The following is an 18,406-nucleotide window of genomic DNA, read 5'->3' as shown; positions in this document are numbered from 1 at the left end:
ACAAGAGTCTCACAGACTTTTCTGCCGGAGCTAGCCTTAAACCAGGATCCTCAGATCTCAGCCTTCTGAGTAGCTAGGATTACAGGCGTGAACCCTCAACACCCAATCCAATTTCCATGCCTGTTGATCTCTTCTGAGCAAAAAAGGAAGGAAGGAAGGAAGGAAGGAAGGAAGGAAGGAAGGAAGGGAGGGAGGGAGGGAGGGAGGGAGGGAGGGAGGGAGGGAGGGAGGGAGGGAGGGATCCCTCGGCTTGCTTCTTTTTGGGGTGACCTACAGTCCAGTTCTGTGGGTTAGCTCACCCCAGGCAGACCTCATGTACTGAGCACATCTGAGCTTTAAAAAGACATCCTGCAGCTCCCATGTGGGTTGTTTGATTGGCCGGGTGCTTTTCCTCCTTCGTGTACCACTGGCCTTTCGTTAACTTGTGAAGGCAGTGGTCTCAGTTGCTTCTGGATCAGCTTTGCTCCACTCTCTCAACCGCGAAGGACGTCGTCTTTATCCAATTAATTTCCAAGTTTGACCTGAAAACATTCCATGGTCTAGCGTGGAAGGGTAACAAGGTAACACTAGATAGAAAAAGATCCCACGCTGATTTAATCATTGGTGTGGAAGAGGTAGGTCTGCCCTCCACGGCTGATGTCACCTAGATACTGTGATTTAACCCTGAGCAGTGTGGGCTTGGTGCAAGAAACACCGCATGGCTTTAACTTCCATGTCAAATTGATGTTGACTCACCTAACCCAGGTGGGTGGGCAAATTAAATCATGGTTTACGGGGGAAATCCCTCGTCCTTGAAGACACACAGGCATCCTGAGGACTTGTCCAGCCTGGGACACTTGGGGCGGTCTCTGTCCTCCGTGGTGGCCTCTCCCGGCTGCGCTCCAGCTCGCCAAGGCCGGGCCCAGGGATGGTGGTAAGTTTCCCGAAGCTCACCAGGTGCTCCACCTCTTCCCATGCACTCCCCATGGCCACGCCCCTTGGGAGCCCCTGGGTACCAGTAGGTCCTGATTTCTGCTGCTCTTGAAAACTGCCTGTGCTGGTCTGGTTTCTTCACAGCTTCAAATGGCAGAACAAGCATCTATCTCGCCTCGGTCACACAGTAATGTGAAGTTCGGACTAGGTGTCTAACCTGGATCCAATAGTTCTCTCTCTTCTTCTCCCCTTCCCATCCTTTTTCTCCTCCTCCTCCTCCTTCCTCTCTCTATCTCTCATCCCTTTCCCCTCCCCTCCCTTCATTTTTCCTTTTCTGTCTTCCTTTCTTCCCTTCTTCTCTTTTCCTTCCCTTCCTTCTCTCTTCCTCCTCTTTCTCCTCCTCCTCCCCCCTTTTCTTCTCTCTCTCTCCTTCCCTCCCTCCTTTCTTCCATGAATATTGGCTTCATGCTCATGTTCCAGCAGAAAGGAAATAGCCATTCACCAATATGAAGGACTCAGGTCAGTCCAGTTTGGGTTTGGTGTCTATTCTTAGAAATGTGCATGAAACCAAGGGAAATGAAAGACTCTGCTTGGGGTCAAAAAGACTGGGGATGTGACTCAAGTAGTAAAGCACCTGCCTAACAAAAGTGTGTCCTTGATTTCAATACCTAGTGCCAGCAAGAAGGGTGGAAGGGAGGGAGGGAGGGAGGGAGGGGAGGGAGGGAGGGGAGGGAAAGAAAGAGAAGGAGGAAAGAAATTGGGAAGAACAAGAAGGAGGAAGAGGGGCTGGGGGTATGGCCTAGTGGCAAAGAGTGCTTGCCTCATATACATGAAGCTCTGGGTTCAATTCCCCAGCACCACATATGCAGAAAATGGCCAGAAGTGGTGCTGTGGCTCAAGTGGCAGAGTGCTAGCCTTGAGCAAAAAGAAGCCAGGGACAGTGCTCAGGCCCTGAGTCCAAGCCCCAGGGCAAAAAAAAAAAGGAGGAGGAGGAGGAAGAGGAGGAGGAGGAGGAGGGCTGGGAAGGTGGCTTATAGGTAGAGTGTATGCCTAACATGCATGAAGCCCTGGGTTCCATTCCTCAGTACCACATACATAGAAATAGCCAGAAGCAGTGTTGTGGCTCAAGTGGTAGAGAGTTAGCCTTGAACAGGGCCCAAGCACCGGGACTGGGAAGAAAGAAGGAGAAGGGAGGAAGGAGGGGGGAAGGAGGGGGGGAGGGGGGGAAAGGAGGAGGAGGAGAAACGCAAATCTGCCCTGGTAAGGACAGAACCCAGGGAGTGTCTCTCTGTGGTAAGATCCATTAACTAATCTCTGCAGGACACCAAATAGGGACTAGCTGGTCTCCAACTGCCTTAAGCTAGTACATACTCAGCTGAAAGCGTAAAAGTCCCAGGAGAGAGTCTGATTGGCAGACCTAGGTCATGTGCCTACCCTTGGGGTGGGGCCTTATTAGGATTGGTGGCTCTGGTCATTTAAAAAACAGTTGGGGGGGGCGGGGAAATATGGCCTCGTGGTAAAGTGCTCGCCCTGTATACATGAAGCCCTGGGTTTGATTCCTCAGCACCACATATATAGAAAAAGCCAGAAGTGGCGCTGTGGCTCAAGTGGTAGAGTGCTAGCCTTGAGCAAAAAGAAGCCAGGGACAGTACTCAGGCCCTGAATTCAAGGCCCAGGACTGGCAAAAAATAAAAAATTAAAAGTGGGAGCGGGGGAGTTTTGCTCCCAAAGAAAGAGTAGGGTGTTGCTATCAGAAGAGACAAGAGATGCTTTGAGATGGATGGATGGACAGACAGACAGACAGACAGACAGACAGACAGACAGATAGATAGATAGATAGATAGATAGATAGATAGATAGATAGATAGATAGATAGATAGACAGATAGATGGCAGACATGTTCACTGAACCCCTGCTCCTCCTGCGGGTCCCTCCCCTCTTCCCTGGCATCCGAACGCTGCTCTGGTGACTTCAGCCTGTGGCTGGCTGTGGCAATCTCCAGGAGGAGTTACTGCCCCCTCCTCTATGACTCCCACAGTGCTCCAGGCCACACCCCCACTGCAGATGGAGTGTTAGCTTTTCTGCTCCCCCTGGGATCAGCATGGAACCTTGTCATCCTCCGTCAACGCGGGCTTGGAAACGTGAATGTTTTTCTCTCTAAGGACTCGGCAGCCATTCGTTCGCACCTATTTTTTTATTTTTTGCCAGTCCTGGGGACTGAACTCCAGGCCTGAGCACTGTCCCTGGCTTCTTTTTGCTCAGGGCTAGCACTCTACCACTTGAGCCACAGCACCACTTCTGGCTTTTTCTATATATGTGGTGCTGAGGAATCGAACCCAGGGCTTCATGTATACGAGGCGAGCACTCTAGCACTAGCATATTCTAGCATATTCCCAGCTCCTGTTTGCACCTATTTTGAGCATCTCCAGGCTGCTTGCTCCTGGGCTGGTGGTATCTCTGTAACTTCCAGCAACTTCTTTATCTGGGCTGGAAGATTTTCCAGGAGCACCTGAGCTGCTTTGCTCTGGTTCTGAGACGTATTCCTTGGGCATCAAGCTTCTAGTGTGTGTGTGTGTGTGTGTGTGTGTGTGTGTGTGTGTGTGTGTGTGTGTGTGTGTGTGTGTGTGTATGTGTAGCAATTAGATTGGACCCAAAGATCTTGCACACACCAGGTAATACTTGACCACTGAGATACATTCCCTAGCCCTTGCTCATTTTTTCTCCTATGACTGTCTGTCTCTGCCTCTCTCTGTCTCTTTCTGTCTCTCTCTGTCTCTCTGTCTCCCTCTCCCTGATGGTACTGGGGTTTGAACTTCAGGTCTCATGCTTGCTAAGCAGGTGCTGTACCACTTGAGCCATTCCCCTCAGCCCTTCTTGCTTTGGTCCTTTTTCAGATAGGTTCTCTCCAGTTTTGCTCTAGCTGGCCCAGACCTTACCTTGATGGTTCCATGCGTGCCTCCCGCATGGCTTAGGTAACAGGTATGCATCACCACACCTGGTTTCTTTGTTGAGATGAGGTCTTGCTAAGGTTGGTCTCAAGCCCTGTTCTTCCCGATCTCTAACCCCCAAGTAGTGAGGATGATGGGCATGAACCACCGCTGCTGCTCTGTCGTCTCTCTTTGGGTGAGGCTGTCCCATTGTTTATTTTGTGCTCTGGCTGACAAGGAGACAGGCAGGCCCGTTCTTAGTAAACCAGTTCCCAGACGTCACTTATAAATCCTTCGACAGCTTACAACAGCAAAATCCCTGAGTCAAGACCCTGGGGCTGAGAGAAAATGTCACCTGGGTTGCCCGCATTTAGTTGAGGTTCTTCTGGACTTTTCTCTGTGGAAAGAGTTTCAACTACACACTTTTATTGAATTGGCTTGAGTTTCTGCCCTCAATCTCACAAGATGGGGGCCTTTTCCTCACCCCATCTCCAACTTCACAGGACAACTGAAAGGGATTCTAGAAAATCCCTTGTTTCTGGAAACATGAAAGTGAAAGAACTTGGCTCTGACCATTTCTGTAGCATCCAGTCCCTTAATGCTTTGCTGATGGAAGCCAGGATTTCCCCGGGGAGTCACCTATCTACACCACACTCCAGCTGTGTGGGTGAGTGACATTTCCCCTCCCAGATCCAGCGGTGAGCCTCAAAGGAGTGAGTAAACTCCCATCCTCTCCCCTGTGCCACAAAGAGCAGGTCAAATTAGTTCCAGAAAACAAAGCAGGAGAGTGTTCAGGAACTATGAGGTCTTTGTTGCCTTTGTCACCCAGGCATGACTCGAAGAAGCATGAGGCCCTTGTGCAAAAACGACCATCTTTTATAAACCAGAGAAATCCATCTAGGAACAACACTAGTGCTAAGATTCAGCAACACAGAAAAGAACAGCCAAGGAAGCAGAGCCAGAGCCATGATCCAGCCATACCTGAAAGCCCCCTGGCCTCCTGAATCTTAAACTGACTGCCAATAGGAAGCAATCTTCAGTCTGATTCTCCAGCACACAGGAGACCCTCAAAGAGCTCATTGAGTGAAAGAGCAATAAGTCATTCTGGGAGTCAGGTTATCCCACTTGGTAGAGGGTAAGATCTCGAAAGGTCTGGGGAAAGCAACATCACTGTCATAAAAAGGGATGAGGTGGTAAAATGGAAGCATCGTGGGCACCATGCTCTCGACATTAGTAGGAATTTTAATAAACAGTGGCCGTTTGCTTTGACACTTTTATTGTTAAGGTGGTAATGATGGTAACAGAGACATTCAAGCTGAAAGAGACAAATTTTTACACTAAGACAATGAAACGGGGCCTGGAATCTGGGTTCTTCTCTTTCCATTCACTCCCACCCTGACCTCTATGCCAGCAGGTCCCACCCACCACCCCACCCTGTCTGGTAGAGAGGGTAGTCCCATGGGAACACTGGGCCTGGGCCCTGTTGCCTGCTTTGAGCTCCTGGAGTAGCTGCCATCATCTTCTGTGGCCAGGAGAGGGGAAAGGTAGACAAGGCATCCTGAAAAGGGCCAAAGACGCAATCTAACATTCTCTATTCCGTGTCTGGGCTCAACGAAGTGCCAGGACCCACCGGGGACACGCCGTTCTGGTCATGTTGATGTTTTTGTCCACACTGCACCAATGGAATGAAGGCCACTCCACCCACGGTCATCCCGGAATGTCGGAAACGCCTCCAAATCCAGGAAATACCCACACCACAGCCTCCCATCGTTGCTGCAAGAAGCACCTCTTCTAGGAAGCCAACCTGGGTTTCTCCCTGAGCCTGCTGGATTTTCTGCCATGTGTACAAGCCAGCAGGGCCCCTTCCTGACCAAACCAGACTCCAAATAGATCACACACAAACACGATTGTCTCAGAACCCTGGCTCTTCCCGGGAAACACCCCTCCTGTGATGGCAGGGACGGCTGTAGGCCAAGCCTACTTGGACCCAAAGCTAATTTTCGGTTGTTTAGGAGGCAGCTTCTCAATGACTCACTGTTTGGGCCTTCATGACCCGGGCCTGGAGCCAGGCGCTACCAGGAGGTACCCTCATTAAAATCAAAAGGAAACGGTCAGCCAAGTGACCCTTATTCTCAGGGCCATGAGTCATAACCACTGGGTGTCCCAGGCAGGTGGACTCATGTCTCTGAGCCCCGGCCCCCAAACCTCTCTGAATTGGGGGCAGGGGGTTCAAGCAGAAACTCTGGAAGTAGATGGGTGGGGCAAGAGGCAGGCAGGCCTGGGGCCCAGCGCATCCCATTCTGCTTACTGGACTTGACTCTCACGTTCCAAGCCTTTCATCCCAAATCACAGTCCAGGGATCCCTGCCACCCAGCCTTCACCTCCGGACTCCAGTGCAAAGCCTCTCCAGGGACTGTTGCCTGTGGCTGGTACCGCTGGGGCCTGGATGTTCCCGTCAGCGCCAGCCCTGGCCAGTTCCTTCGTGTCCTCTCCCTGAAAGGAAGTCAACCCCGGGCCCCAGCTCAGCACCTGCAACCGGCAGCCACATGTTCACGCTCAAAGCCCCATTCTGACCTTGGTCTTCATGACTTTTCTCCAGAGTGAAAAGATGGCAAGTTATCCAGGCACTGGGGGCTCACACCTGTAATCCTAGCTGCTCAGGAGAGGCTGAGATCTGAGGATTGTGGTTCAAAGCCAACCTGGGCACAAAAATTTTTTTAATGTTTTTTTAAAGTTTGTGAGACTCTTATCTCCAATGAACCACCAAAACCCAGAGGTAGAGCTGTGGCTCAAATGGTAGAGCACTAGCCTTGAGCGGAAAAAAATCTAACGAACAGCACCCCAATACTGATGCGTATACACACACACACACACAATTAAACTTCACAACTGCATCAGAATCAAGATGGACTTAATCCACTCAAGTGTTTCAGTCATCCTTCTCCTGACTTTATAAGAAATTAGAGCGTTTTGGAGGGCCCCCTGAAGTGGAATGGGTACTTGGCACTTCCCTTCCTATGCCTGGGGGAGGCGGGGAGGGGGTGCTGGATAAGTCCTGTGAGCTGCCCAGGTTCCTCCTATATAACACAGACGTGACCAGGGCACCAGCCGTGGGGCTGCTGAGCGTTTCCCGTGACCCTCGACGCATGCTCCGTGAGAGACTGCTGCTGCGTGGTGGGATACCTTCCACCCCCATAGTAGAGACAGAAAAGCTGAGGATCCAAACGAGGCACAGGCCCTGCCCAAGGCGACATGAGAAGTGGAGGAACTCGAACTCCTGGCTGCAGACCCAACAGGCTCTAAATGGTGATGAAAGTGGGTGGTCAAGTAAGGCCAGAGGAGGGGCGCTTGGCCTCCAGTTCTGGCCAGGCAAAGACAGACTTGACCACTGGGGTTGTCAGTCACTGAACTGATGCAGTAGGCATGAAGGAAAGACACCAAGGATGACAAGCAGGGCATAGCCGCTCACACCCAGTGTGGCCCGTGGGAGCTAAGTTGGAGATGGCGGAAAGGGCAAGTGATGGGATGGGAAGGATGTGAAAGAGAAGAGAGCTGTGACGTTGCCCCCACCCCTGCCCCACCTCCTGGAAGCAGAGCCCATGGCTGGCCCCTCCCCTGGGGACCTGGCTGGGATGTCAATCAGAGACGAGTCATTGCATCACTGGGTCTCAAGGGTTAATGATGGGGGAGTAGACACGATCTGTGTATTTAACTAATTGGGAGGCGCCCTAAGATCAGAAGGCCCTGCTCACTTCCTCCTCCTCCTCAGCAGCTCCGGTACCTCTGTTCACCTCCCCCCCCAGGATGCAACCTCTCCTGCTTCCGACCTTGACCTTCCTGTGCCTCCTGGGTAAGTGACCTTCGTGGCCTTTCCCTCCCATTGGCAACCCCGAGCTGAACCTCCCTAGTTCTGGCTCCGCAGAAGGCACCCACTTCCCGCCACCTACCCGGGGCTGATCCTGAGGCCCTCAGGGGGAGGAGAACGCAGTCTGGGAGGATGTGGGGGGCACAGCACAGGGGCTGGCACCTGTAAGGCTCCTCCCTACCCTGGCTTCCATTTTTAGCCTCATCCTGCCTTGGTGGACAGTGGGCACTGGCCTGTGACTGAACCAGGAGGATCTGGAGGAATCCAGGGTGGTCTATTGGGGGTGATTTGGAAACAAAGCCAATGATAGCTTTGGGGGTGCAGAATACTCTTGGGGGAAACAGAGGCCAACAGAAGGGGCAAGTGAGTGATATTCCACAAGGTTGTAGAGAATAGGGGGAGTGAGCCGGCATGATGGGTGGGGGTCTACGGAATTAAAGTGTCCACATATCATTGGTGGTGGGGGCGGTACTTCTGCAAGAGGAGCTTAACTGGCCCATCAGAGAGCTGTCTGGAAGCTAGAGGGGCAGGTCACCCGGAGAGATGCTCCCTGCCCCTGAGGGGCCTGGTGGTCTCCGCCCTCCCCCTCCCCCTCTGCAGTGGCCCTGGCCCACGGGAACCTGGTTCAGTTTGGGATCATGATTGAGAGGATGACGGGAAAATCCGCACTACAATATAATGACTACGGCTGCTACTGCGGGGTTGGCGGCTCCCACTGGCCTGTAGACCAGACTGACTGGTGAGGAACTGGACAAGGGGACCCCCTCCGGGAGGAAGGAAGATTCAGGGCACCTGATGAGCAGGGGACTAACCCTCTCCTTTGAAGTCCCTTGGGCCCGGAGCGCCTGGTCCGGCCCAGCTTTTTGACCATGACCCCAACAGGTGCTGCCACGCCCATGACTGCTGCTATGGGCGCCTGCAGAAGCTGGGCTGTGAGCCCAAGCTGGAAAAGTACTTCTTCTCTACTGGCTTCTACGGTATCTTCTGTGGTAGGTAGACGGGTCCTAGGATGGTGGCCGGGGTGGGGGGCAGGGAGTCAGATTAAGGCAGGAACCCCTGGACTCGGGGGGGGGGGGGGGCATGGCTCACGTGGTGAAGGTTTGCCTAGCATGCTCAAGGCCCTGGCTTCAATGGCAACACAAGCCTTCCCCCATTTTGTCACGTGACACCGGAGAGGGCTGTCATCTGCCCGGAGGTGGAGCCCCGGAAGTTAGCACTTTAACCTGCCTCAGCCTCAGGTGCTGCCTCCCAGCTCCAGGCTGAAGGGACAAAGCCCATTCATCCCCTGGGGACCTGGAATCTCACCGCCCCCTCCCCAGAATGCGATCACTAGCAGCGGGAGCTTTGGTTTGGGACAGCAGCCCCTGGTCCCAGCTGGAGGAGTAGCATACACCAAGGCGGGGGTGGGGGGGTGTTGGGCGGGGAGGAAGGCAGGCAAATCAGAGGACCAAGCCTCCTTCTTACCTAGAGCCAGGTGCTGACTGGAGGAAGGGCTGGGGGGTTCAGGAAGGACTTGAGGGGAGCAGAGACCCAGCTGAGGTCTCATGGGGGAGGAGGAGAGCTAGGACCAGACTTACCCACCGAGGCAGAGCGGGCTCAGCATGTGGCACCCCTGCAGCTTGGTTGGGTAGTGAGCTCCCCATCACTGGGGGTCCATGCAAGGCTGGGACAGTCCACTGTCAGGATGGTACTGAAATTGATGATGGGATCAGAATCCTTCTGAACACATCCAAAGCCTCTGAACAGCGAATTTTATTTGTGAGGACAAAAAAAATAAATAAATAAAAAGTAGCCACAGTCCACGGTCCCTATGGGCAGACAGTAGTTACAGCAGAGAGCAAAGGAGCCTTCCAGAAACCTAGAGCCTATAGTGCTGATGCCAGCCAGCTCGGGGGGAGGGGGAGCAGGGCAATATGATTCAGGGGGTAGGGGGTAGGGGGCAGCTCAAGCATGCCCTAGCTTTGATTTAAGGGTCTTCAGCCTAGAGAAAGGCCCATCTGGGGGCAGGCACAGGCAAACTGGGGTTGACCCCATATTTCCTTCTTCTTGACAACCTAATATGCCATCACACAGGGGAAGGACTTACACAGAAATGCCCCAGGACAGGGTACTAGGGGAGGAAGTAGTGGCCCCCTGATCTCCCTGGGACAGGAGAGAACTAAAGACCATCTTGGGGCTTAGGGGGGAGAAGGGAGGGCAGGAGGACAAGAAGAATGAAGTCAGGTCTTCTCGGCATGCTGGGCCCTCGTGTGCCCTCTCTCCCCTCCCTGTCCTTGAAGATCCCCTGTCCCAGAGACCTCCATCCCCACCAGCATGGCTCCCCATCAACAGGGGCTGAGGCCGGGACTGTGAGTGGAGCCCTCCTGTCCCTGTCTGAGCTTCTTTCTCCTCAATGTGCCTTGTCCCGTGCAGCCGGCAGGACGGCCTGCCAGCAGAAAACCTGCGAGTGCGACAAGAAGGCCGCGCTCTGCTTCCGCCGCCACCTGGGCACCTACAGCCGCAAGTACGCGCACTACCCCAACAGGCTGTGCACGGGGCCCACCCCGCCCTGCTGAGGCCCCGCTCACCTCCTCTGCCCCCTCCGCGGCCCCAGGGCCAGGCCTGGGAGAGCCAGTGCCTCTCCCCAGCGCGCCCACAGCCTAGCGTTCCGGACTCCCCTCCCCCCACCCCGCCCTTCACCCCCCCCACCCCCTCATCCCCGTGCTCCCAGGTACCAAGGGGCACTCCTATGATCACACCTTCCTCCTTCCAGGAAGTGACTTGTGTTTCCCTATAAACTGAATCCTTTGCCTCTCAGTTCTGTCATCCTAGGACATCATTGGTCTACCGTGTCATTGCTTCGTGCAGATTCTGAGCACATGCCCTGCTGTATGTAGCCCGGCTGGAAGCACGGTGACACACGGGAGTAGATGTGACACTGGTGTACCACACACACGGAGTCTGTAACACCCACACTGGATCTGTTAACACTGCCCAGGCCCCTTTCCATGTTCCATGAAAGCAGTCTTCTGTGGTACTCTTTTTCTAAGTTCTGTATTTCTTATTCAAGGCAACTGGGGCAATGGCCATGTCTGACCAGTGGGCTTAATAAGAAGCATAAAAAATAACAACCTAAAAATGTTGTCCCCACTGTCATCTGGCCTCAAAATGCTTCTAGAGGGCTAGGAATGTGGCTTAGCGGTCGAGTGCTGGCCTAGCATGCTCGAAGCCCTGGGTTCAATTCCTTAGTACCACATAAACAGAAAAAGCCAGTAGTGCTGCTGTGGCTCAAGTGGTAGAACACTAGCCTTGAGCACAAAGAGGCTCAGAGACAGAGCTCAGGCCCTGAGTTCAAGCCCCAGGACTGGCAAAAACAACAACAACAACAAAACCTTCTACTGGCATTGACTGTTTTAGAGGCAAAAGCCACTGTAAAAACCAAACTTTCCTTCCTTCCTTCCTTCCTTCCTTCCTTCCTTCCTTCCTTCCTGCCTGCCTGCCTGCCTGCCTTCCCTCCCTCCCTCCCTGTCTCTCTCTCTCTCCCTCCCTCCCTGTCTTTCTTTTCTTTCCGTCCTGCTCTTTTCTTTTCTTTCTTTCTGAACTTGTACTGAAGCTTGAACTCAGGACCTTATGCTCTTAAGCTGTTTTGCTCGAGGCTGGTGCTCCACCACTTGAGTCACACCTCTGGTTCTGATGTTTTGTTGGTTAATTGGAAATAAAGAGTCTCATAGAGGTTTTTTTATCCTGCCCAGGCTGGCTTTGAACCATGACCCTCAGATCTCAGCCCCCTGAGATTACAGACAGGAAGCACCGGTGCCCAGCTCCAGAGCCTCTTTCTTGACCAACAGGCATCTGGGATCTGCAAAGAAGTCCTTCTCCCCAAGGGGTTCCTTATTCCAGACCCACCGTTGCTTTAGGCATCCGTGGCTTCATTAACCCATCCTGGTGGCCGTGTTAACCAAACCCAGGAGGTGTCATTTGTGAGCCCACATGGCTGAATAGGATGCAAAGAGGCTGAAAGGGCTCCACATACTGGGGTTGTCAGGGAGAGCCCAGCAGGAAGCAGATTTTACTAACTCTAGCTAGGATAGCTCTGCCCTCTATAGCTCGCAGAACTATAGAGGTTCACAAAGAGTTTACTCAAAAGACACACAGCCCAGCTGGGAACATGGCCTAGTGGTAGAGTGCTTACCTAGCATACATGAAGCCCTGGGTTCAATTCCTCAGCACCACATACACAGAAAAAGCCAGAAGTGGCGCTGTGGCTCAGGAGATAGAGTGCTAGCCTTGAGCAAAAAGAAGCCAAGGACAGTGCTCAGGCCCTGAGTTAAAGCTCCAGGACTGGCAAAAAAAAAAAAAAAAAAAAGACACAGAGCCATGTAAATGCATGGCACAAGGCAAATCTCACAGGGGACGCTCCATAAACATCCAACCCCTCTGTCCCTTTCCTGGTGTGTGTATAGCCGTCAGGTCTTTGAAGATCATAGAGACATCAAAGGGATGTGTCATGAACTTTCAAAGGGGAAGCAGCTCTCTGCTAGCAAGAAGAAGTGGGAAGGATGTATATTCTGCTGTTGTCACTGGCTGAACACACAGGAAGACCAGGCCTTAATAGCAAAAATGGCCTCTGCATAAGCTGCATTTGTCAGGAAAATTGGTCTTGAGGCGCCCTCTGGTGTCCATCTTTTTCGGACTATTAGGAAAAAAAGCTGAATTTGGTTTACATGTGGGATTTTCCTTTGTCAGGTGGGCAAATAAAGTGAGCCTCTGGGCTGGTGCAGTTTCTGGACTCGCCTTTTCAATAATGCATGTCCTATGAGATCATGAAAGAAGGCTTTGCAGCCACTGTCGGGCAATGGTACCTGCAGAAAAGGGAAAAGCAAGAAAGAAGGTGAAAGGGGGGCTCTGGGAGGGGGCTCTGCGGGATGGAGCCGGTGGTGGGTCTAAGGTACAGTTGTGTAACTGTCCAACAAGGTGAAACACAGCCTGGTGCCACCTACTGTGAGACAACCCCTCAGAGCAGCGCTGGGCCCCTTGGTCAGAGCTCACCCTCGCCTTTCCCCAGGTCTTCATGAACGGATGAAAGGAAGACATCTGCCTCAGATCCACTTGTGTGCATGTCGACAGCACACACACTTGACTTCCAGCTGCAGACCCCGGAAAAGGCCTGAGAAAGAAAGGGGGGTCTCGAACTGGAAGTCACAGGTTTCCGGAATAGACCTGTGTTCTGTAAAGATTCACTTTCAGTGAGGTCCATGGCGGCAGCAGCAGGAACAGTCCTGTTAGAAAGGTGGTTCTGAACCTGCTGTGTCAGGATTGATAGGTTAAAGGACCTCCAAATGTGAATACGGAAGTCTAAGAGGTGCTGATAAATAGTCTCAGTCTCTGTCTGCATTTGGAAAACAGAACCGTGACATTTCCTCGCAGACTAATTGTGACAAGACTTAGATGCTTTATTGGACATGAAAGCTCATTGACATGGCTAGCACATAATGCCCTACAAATGTCATAACAAGAACATATATATTAATTAAGCTTTTGGTATTTACAGGGCACTCTCTAAGTGTTTATATGGTATTATCTCATCAGATGGACAAATGAATGGATGGATAGATGGATGGGTGGGTGGGTGGATGGATGGATGGATGGGTGGGACAAGGGACACATTGTTAACATGAATGCTTTCATAGCTCGCCTCTCCAGTTGTTTTTTGTTTGGTTGGGTTTTTTTTTGCCAGTTCTGGGGCTTGAACTCAGGGCCTGAGCACTGTCCCTGGCTTCTTTTTTTTTTTTTTTTGGCCAGTCCAGGGCCTTGGACTCAGGGCCTGAGCACTGTCCCTGGCTTCCTTTTGCTCAAGGCTAGCACTTTGCCACTTGAGCCACAGCACCACTTCTGGCTGTTTTCTGTATATGTGGTGCTGGGGAATCGAACCCAGGGCCTCATGTATATGAGGCAAGCTCTCTTGCCACTAGGCCATATCCCCAGCCCTCCCTGGCTTCTTTTTGCTCAAGGCTAGCACTCTACCACTTGAGCCACAGCACTGCTCTTGGCTTTTTCTGTTTATGTGGTATTGAGGAATGGAACCCAGGGCTTTATGCATGCAAGGCAAGCACTCTACCGCTAAGCCACATTCCCAGCTCAACCTCTCTAGTTTTGATAACAGGAATCTGTGTCTTTGCTTTTGTTCTATGAGCTGAATCTGAAGCACTGAATTAAATGACTTGCAAAAAAAAGAGATCAGAAATCACAACACATTTTCTGGGTTCACTGAAGAGTGTGGTTGTGGTTTCACCGACATTTCATCTGCTTTGTTGGAGTTCTTCAAGGAGCCACTGATAAAGAACTGATTACTTTACCAAAGTTCATTCTCTCCTTCAGGAAGTTGGGTACAAGCTATGACTCTGGCCTTCTACTGGGTCCTGGAGACAAATTAGATATCCTTTCTAACTAGTAGACAGGCATCAACTATTCTGCTCTAATAAGTGCTACACCAAAGCTAGGATGGAAGGTTCTTAGACCCTCCACTTTGCATCCAGTCTGTCATATCCACTGACGCCCTGATTTCCATTATGCCATTCCTTTGCTCTCCCAACCATCATGGCTCCACATTGTCCACCAGCCCCCAGCACTGGAGGCTTGGTTCCATGCACATTTCCAGCCTTTTATCCTGCATCCACTTATCTACCTGTACCCTCACCACTTGCATAACATGACCATTGCTTTCCCACCTTCACTCCTTTGTAGTTTCCCTCAACCTAAAACTTTCCTCTCTTCACCTGTGCTTTGAGGAGGTCTCAAATGGTCACTTTTCCATCTGGAGATCTGGGACTTCCCCAAGTCCTGCTTTCCCAGTTATTTGGGTTCTAGTAGGGTAGAAGCAGACCACGCTGGGTTCAAATACTGCTTCTGCTTCCACTCTGTGATCTTAAGCGGTTATCTATTCCTTCATGTACAAAATGGGGCAGAGCCATCACCCCCCTCCCCACAGTCTTCAAGTGGACATAAGTGCCTGCAGATACAGATGCTCCATTACCTCCCGTATCTCTCCTCCTCTGCTGCATTCACCACCCCATAGAGGCTAAGTGGAAATGACAGTTACTGTATTTGAGTGGCCTCTGGGCCATTCATCTTAAATGGACACATGTTTGAAAACCATGTGCCCTTCGGCTGATGCTTCCAGAGGCAAATGGTTGCAGCCGGAGGAAGAGATGGTGTGGCACTCTTCCTGGGAGCTGCTAGCTCTCTTAGGCCATGTCCACACACAGAAAAGGCAGCCAAGCTGGACCAAGCATGCCTGATCTTAGAAATCAGCAAGCATGGTGCTCCTCCTCCTGTTGTTAATACACAAGAAGTGTTTGGAGAAGGAACTTCCCAGCCTTCCTCCCAACTGTCTGCTTAATAAATTCTCCCCTAGTACACAGGGGCTTGCTTTCCACTCTCGGGCCTTGCTCATGCTGAACCTTCAGTGCAAAATGCCTTTGATTCCTGTTTCTGTACCCTGTCTCTCCTCTCATGCCAAGTCCACGGAACACCTCCTCCAACAAGCCTTCCTTGATCTCTGTGCTCAAGTCACAAACCCCAGCCTTCCTTTCGGGTGTATGTTCCCTGGGATCATGGTTACATGTCACTCTCCTCTCCGGGGCTGAAGGTTTTTGAAGACTGCCTGTTTCAAAGCCCCAAAGTAAAAACCATACACAGCAGAGGGAGAGTAGATGTGGGATGGATTCTTGGATGTTGAAATGAGTGAATACATTGTCATACGAAAGTCCACTGAACTTTCTCCAAAGTGGAAAGTGTGTCCTTCTGTCAATTCAGAGTCTACAAAGCAGCGGGACTGGTTGTGGTCCTTCTCAACCAAAAAGTTCTAGATCTCTGCCTCACTACCATCTGGATGTGTCCACGTTGTCAAGTTATCCTGCCAAAGTCAACACATTACATTGGATCAGCCACGTGTACTGCTTGTGCACACTGAGAAGGGAAGGTAGGAGCTATGCGTGCCCGCCCTGGTGTCTGGCACAGTGGGAAACTCGAGCTCTGGTGTTCAGAGCTCTCTGCAGCACCCTCAAGTTCTTTCAAGGGACACAGGCATTGCCAGCCCCTTGTTCGTGAACTGAAAACATTTCTGTCCTTAGATTCATTCAAGTCACCCACCGCAGGTGGGGGGGGACCCAGCTGAACCACTAAAGGGTAACTGAGTCAGGGGCACGCACCTAAACTAGGACATGGCTTTGGTCCTCAGCCACATCCTTCTCAAAGTATATGCCGAGCGATGACTTACGAGCATCAGGCATCTGGGCCTCTTGGGAGCAGAAACGCAATAGTTTGTCTAGATTTTCAGTCAGGGATGGATAGTGAACGAAGAACTTCCCCACCAGTGGCTGGAACATTCTTTCATCCAACCCAGGTCTTACTGTCAGGACACCGGGGCCAGTTCAGAAAGCCGCTAACATGGGTGAGAGTCAAGGCCAAAACCATGAGGATCTGAGGCCTGGGGCTGGCTCGATGGGCCCAGGCCCATAGGGGGACTGGGTGTCAGCCCCAGGCCTCAATGGACCAGGGCCACAGGGGGGCTGGGTACCTGCTGGGCACACTGGCACTTCCTCTGCTGTGGTCCACTGTGGCCACTGTTCTCCCTGCCCCCCTGCAGAGCTCTTCTAGGTGAGTCCATGTTCCTGTCACTGCTGCCCCCAGCTAGCTCACCAGTCTCCTCGCTAATAGGGTGTCAGGCCAACTTTCAGGGCTCAAGAATACCAAGATGGCAGCCGACAAACAAGCCGCTCCTCGCGGATAAGCGGCTATCAGAGAGGCTCTCCGTCACGAGGCAGGTATGGTTAAGTGCCCAGGTCTTGGGAATGGCTCTGCCCGTACAGAGGGTCTGTCTGTGCTCACAGCCCACAAGGAACCACCCCCTACAACTCTCAAAGTGCTTTCCGAGTCCCTCTTCTCAAATGGTGGTCTAGTGCTGGTAGAACAGCTTGGGTTTGGGAGGAAGCTCAGTGGTAAAACACTTGCCTAGCATGCACGAGGTCCTGGGGGCCACTCCCAACACCAAAACCACCACAAAGCACTTTGAGACCTTGTTTTTAAACTAGAATTTATTGATATACAAAACTCCATTTCATAGATAAAGTGGCACATCTTTGCAGCTTCTATTGCACCAAGTATTGAAGGTTAAAAACACAAAAAGAAACATTTGGTTTTGAAAACACTGCAAATAGCCAAGTACAGTACTTTGGTAAATAAAAAAACAAAATGGTTCAGGTGAACATAATGTGTGAAGAGACAGCCTAGGGGAATGAACGACAGACATGAGACGTGGGTCACGAGACGTGGGTCACATGAGACATGGGTCACATGAGACGTGGGTCACATGAGACATGGGTCACGTTTCCCACCACACTCCACAGATAGAGCAGACTTGCGAAGTCTGTGGATCAGGACCCCACGGAGGTCTAAGGGTCTCCACACCAGAGCTACAACAAGTATAGTGCAATTAGAAAAGAGCTGCCCTTGCCCTCCTTCCTAGGGGACCAGGAAGGGGAGCGTGGGGTGCTGAGTGTGACCCCTAGCTCTCTTCAGTTTAGTGCAGCAAAGGATCCTGGGAGGAGGGCTGACACCGGAAATGAATGCCAAGAACAGGAAGCTGTGAGCCTCACACTCCCACGGCTCAAGTTTCAGGCAAGGGACACGTCAGGGACATGACCTCACGCCGCGGGCAGAGGTCTGTGGCTGAGCTGAATGACTGCCAGGGGTGGTCGGAAATGGGACCTGCTAGATGCTGACAAGCAAAGGAGCCGAGCCAGACTCAAGTCTCCTCCAGGGATCTAGACCTTCTGTGCCCACCAACACAGTGAGCAGAAAAAGCTGGGATCGTGAGGATGCCCTACATCAGATAAACTCACTGGGCGAATGTGCATGATTGTATGGAACTTAATTCTTCACACTAGTACCAGCCCCTTCTCAAGTAACTACACAAGGGTGTTGGACATTTTAATCAAGCTACAAAGTAGTCCTGGTAGAGACTGAATCGCTTGGAAGAGATCCCTAAGGGCCTGAGGTTTCTGAAAGGGAATGTTACCTGGGACAGAAGAGGTGCAGGCCATCTACAAAGCACAGTCTTCCCTGGGCCCTCTCTGAGGCGCAGCAAGGTATACACCATACTGGTCCTTGTAAAATAAACTCAGTATTGCCTTCACGTGCCAGAACGTCTCCTCTCAGCTGTGTGATGGAGGGTTTTTCATAGATTGTGTTTCTAAATCTTCAAGGCAATGACAGTGAGAAAGCAGTTGGTTGAGCGAGGGACACACCCAGTACGAAGTGCCACATTAAATGGTCTCAGAGCTCTGCAGCAGAGATAAAGGAAGCCAGGGGAGATGAGAACAGCAAAACGAAAGCCCTGCTTCAGAGCCTGGGTCTACCAACACAGACAGAGCCTGAGGGGAGGCGCGAAGGGGCTACGCGTCTACCATCAAAGGCAGCGAAGGGCCGGGAGAGGACAAGTCTACCGAGAAGCTCCGCGCATCCTCTAACTGCTCACAAAGACCCTCCGCACACAGATTTAGTCCACTCTAAGTCTCCTGTGACCAACTGACTGAGTTGTTCATTTCACAGAAGTAAAGTGAGGGCATTCTATGTTGACCTAGTAAATCTCAGGGTGTGAGAAACTGTACACTGACCACGGGACCTGGTGACAGAGTCCATCTGATTCAAGCACTATTTATGT

At 51.8% G+C, this 18,406-nt stretch overlaps 1 protein-coding gene across 1 annotated transcript; it reads left to right on the top strand.

Annotated features, from left to right (window-relative positions):
* Nucleotides 1-7,643: 7,643 nt before the first annotated feature.
* Pla2g2e (phospholipase A2 group IIE) lies at nt 7,644-10,259 on the top strand. The gene is made up of 4 exons (XM_048352093.1): nt 7,644-7,689; nt 8,305-8,443; nt 8,587-8,693; nt 10,117-10,259. The coding sequence occupies exons 1-4, from the start codon at nt 7,644-7,646 to the stop codon at nt 10,257-10,259; spliced, it is 435 nt and encodes a 144-aa protein (XP_048208050.1).
* Nucleotides 10,260-18,406: the final 8,147 nt, after the last annotated feature.

Source organism: Perognathus longimembris, chromosome 7 (assembly GCF_023159225.1).
Source record: "Perognathus longimembris pacificus isolate PPM17 chromosome 7, ASM2315922v1, whole genome shotgun sequence".
Taxonomy (NCBI): domain Eukaryota; kingdom Metazoa; phylum Chordata; class Mammalia; order Rodentia; family Heteromyidae; genus Perognathus; species Perognathus longimembris.
Note: the sequence above shows the minus strand (reverse complement) of the source record. Positions and strands in the feature narration are given on the sequence as shown.

Coding starts and splice junctions, on each gene's coding strand:
- Pla2g2e (XM_048352093.1), top strand. CDS start 7,644: ATGCAACCTCTCCTGCTTCCGACCTTGACCTTCCTGTGCCTCCTGG. Junction 7,690..8,304: donor GACCTTCCTGTGCCTCCTGG/GTAAGTGACCTT, acceptor CCCCCTCTGCAG/TGGCCCTGGCCCACGGGAAC. Junction 8,694..10,116: donor CTTCTACGGTATCTTCTGTG/GTAGGTAGACGG, acceptor TGTCCCGTGCAG/CCGGCAGGACGGCCTGCCAG.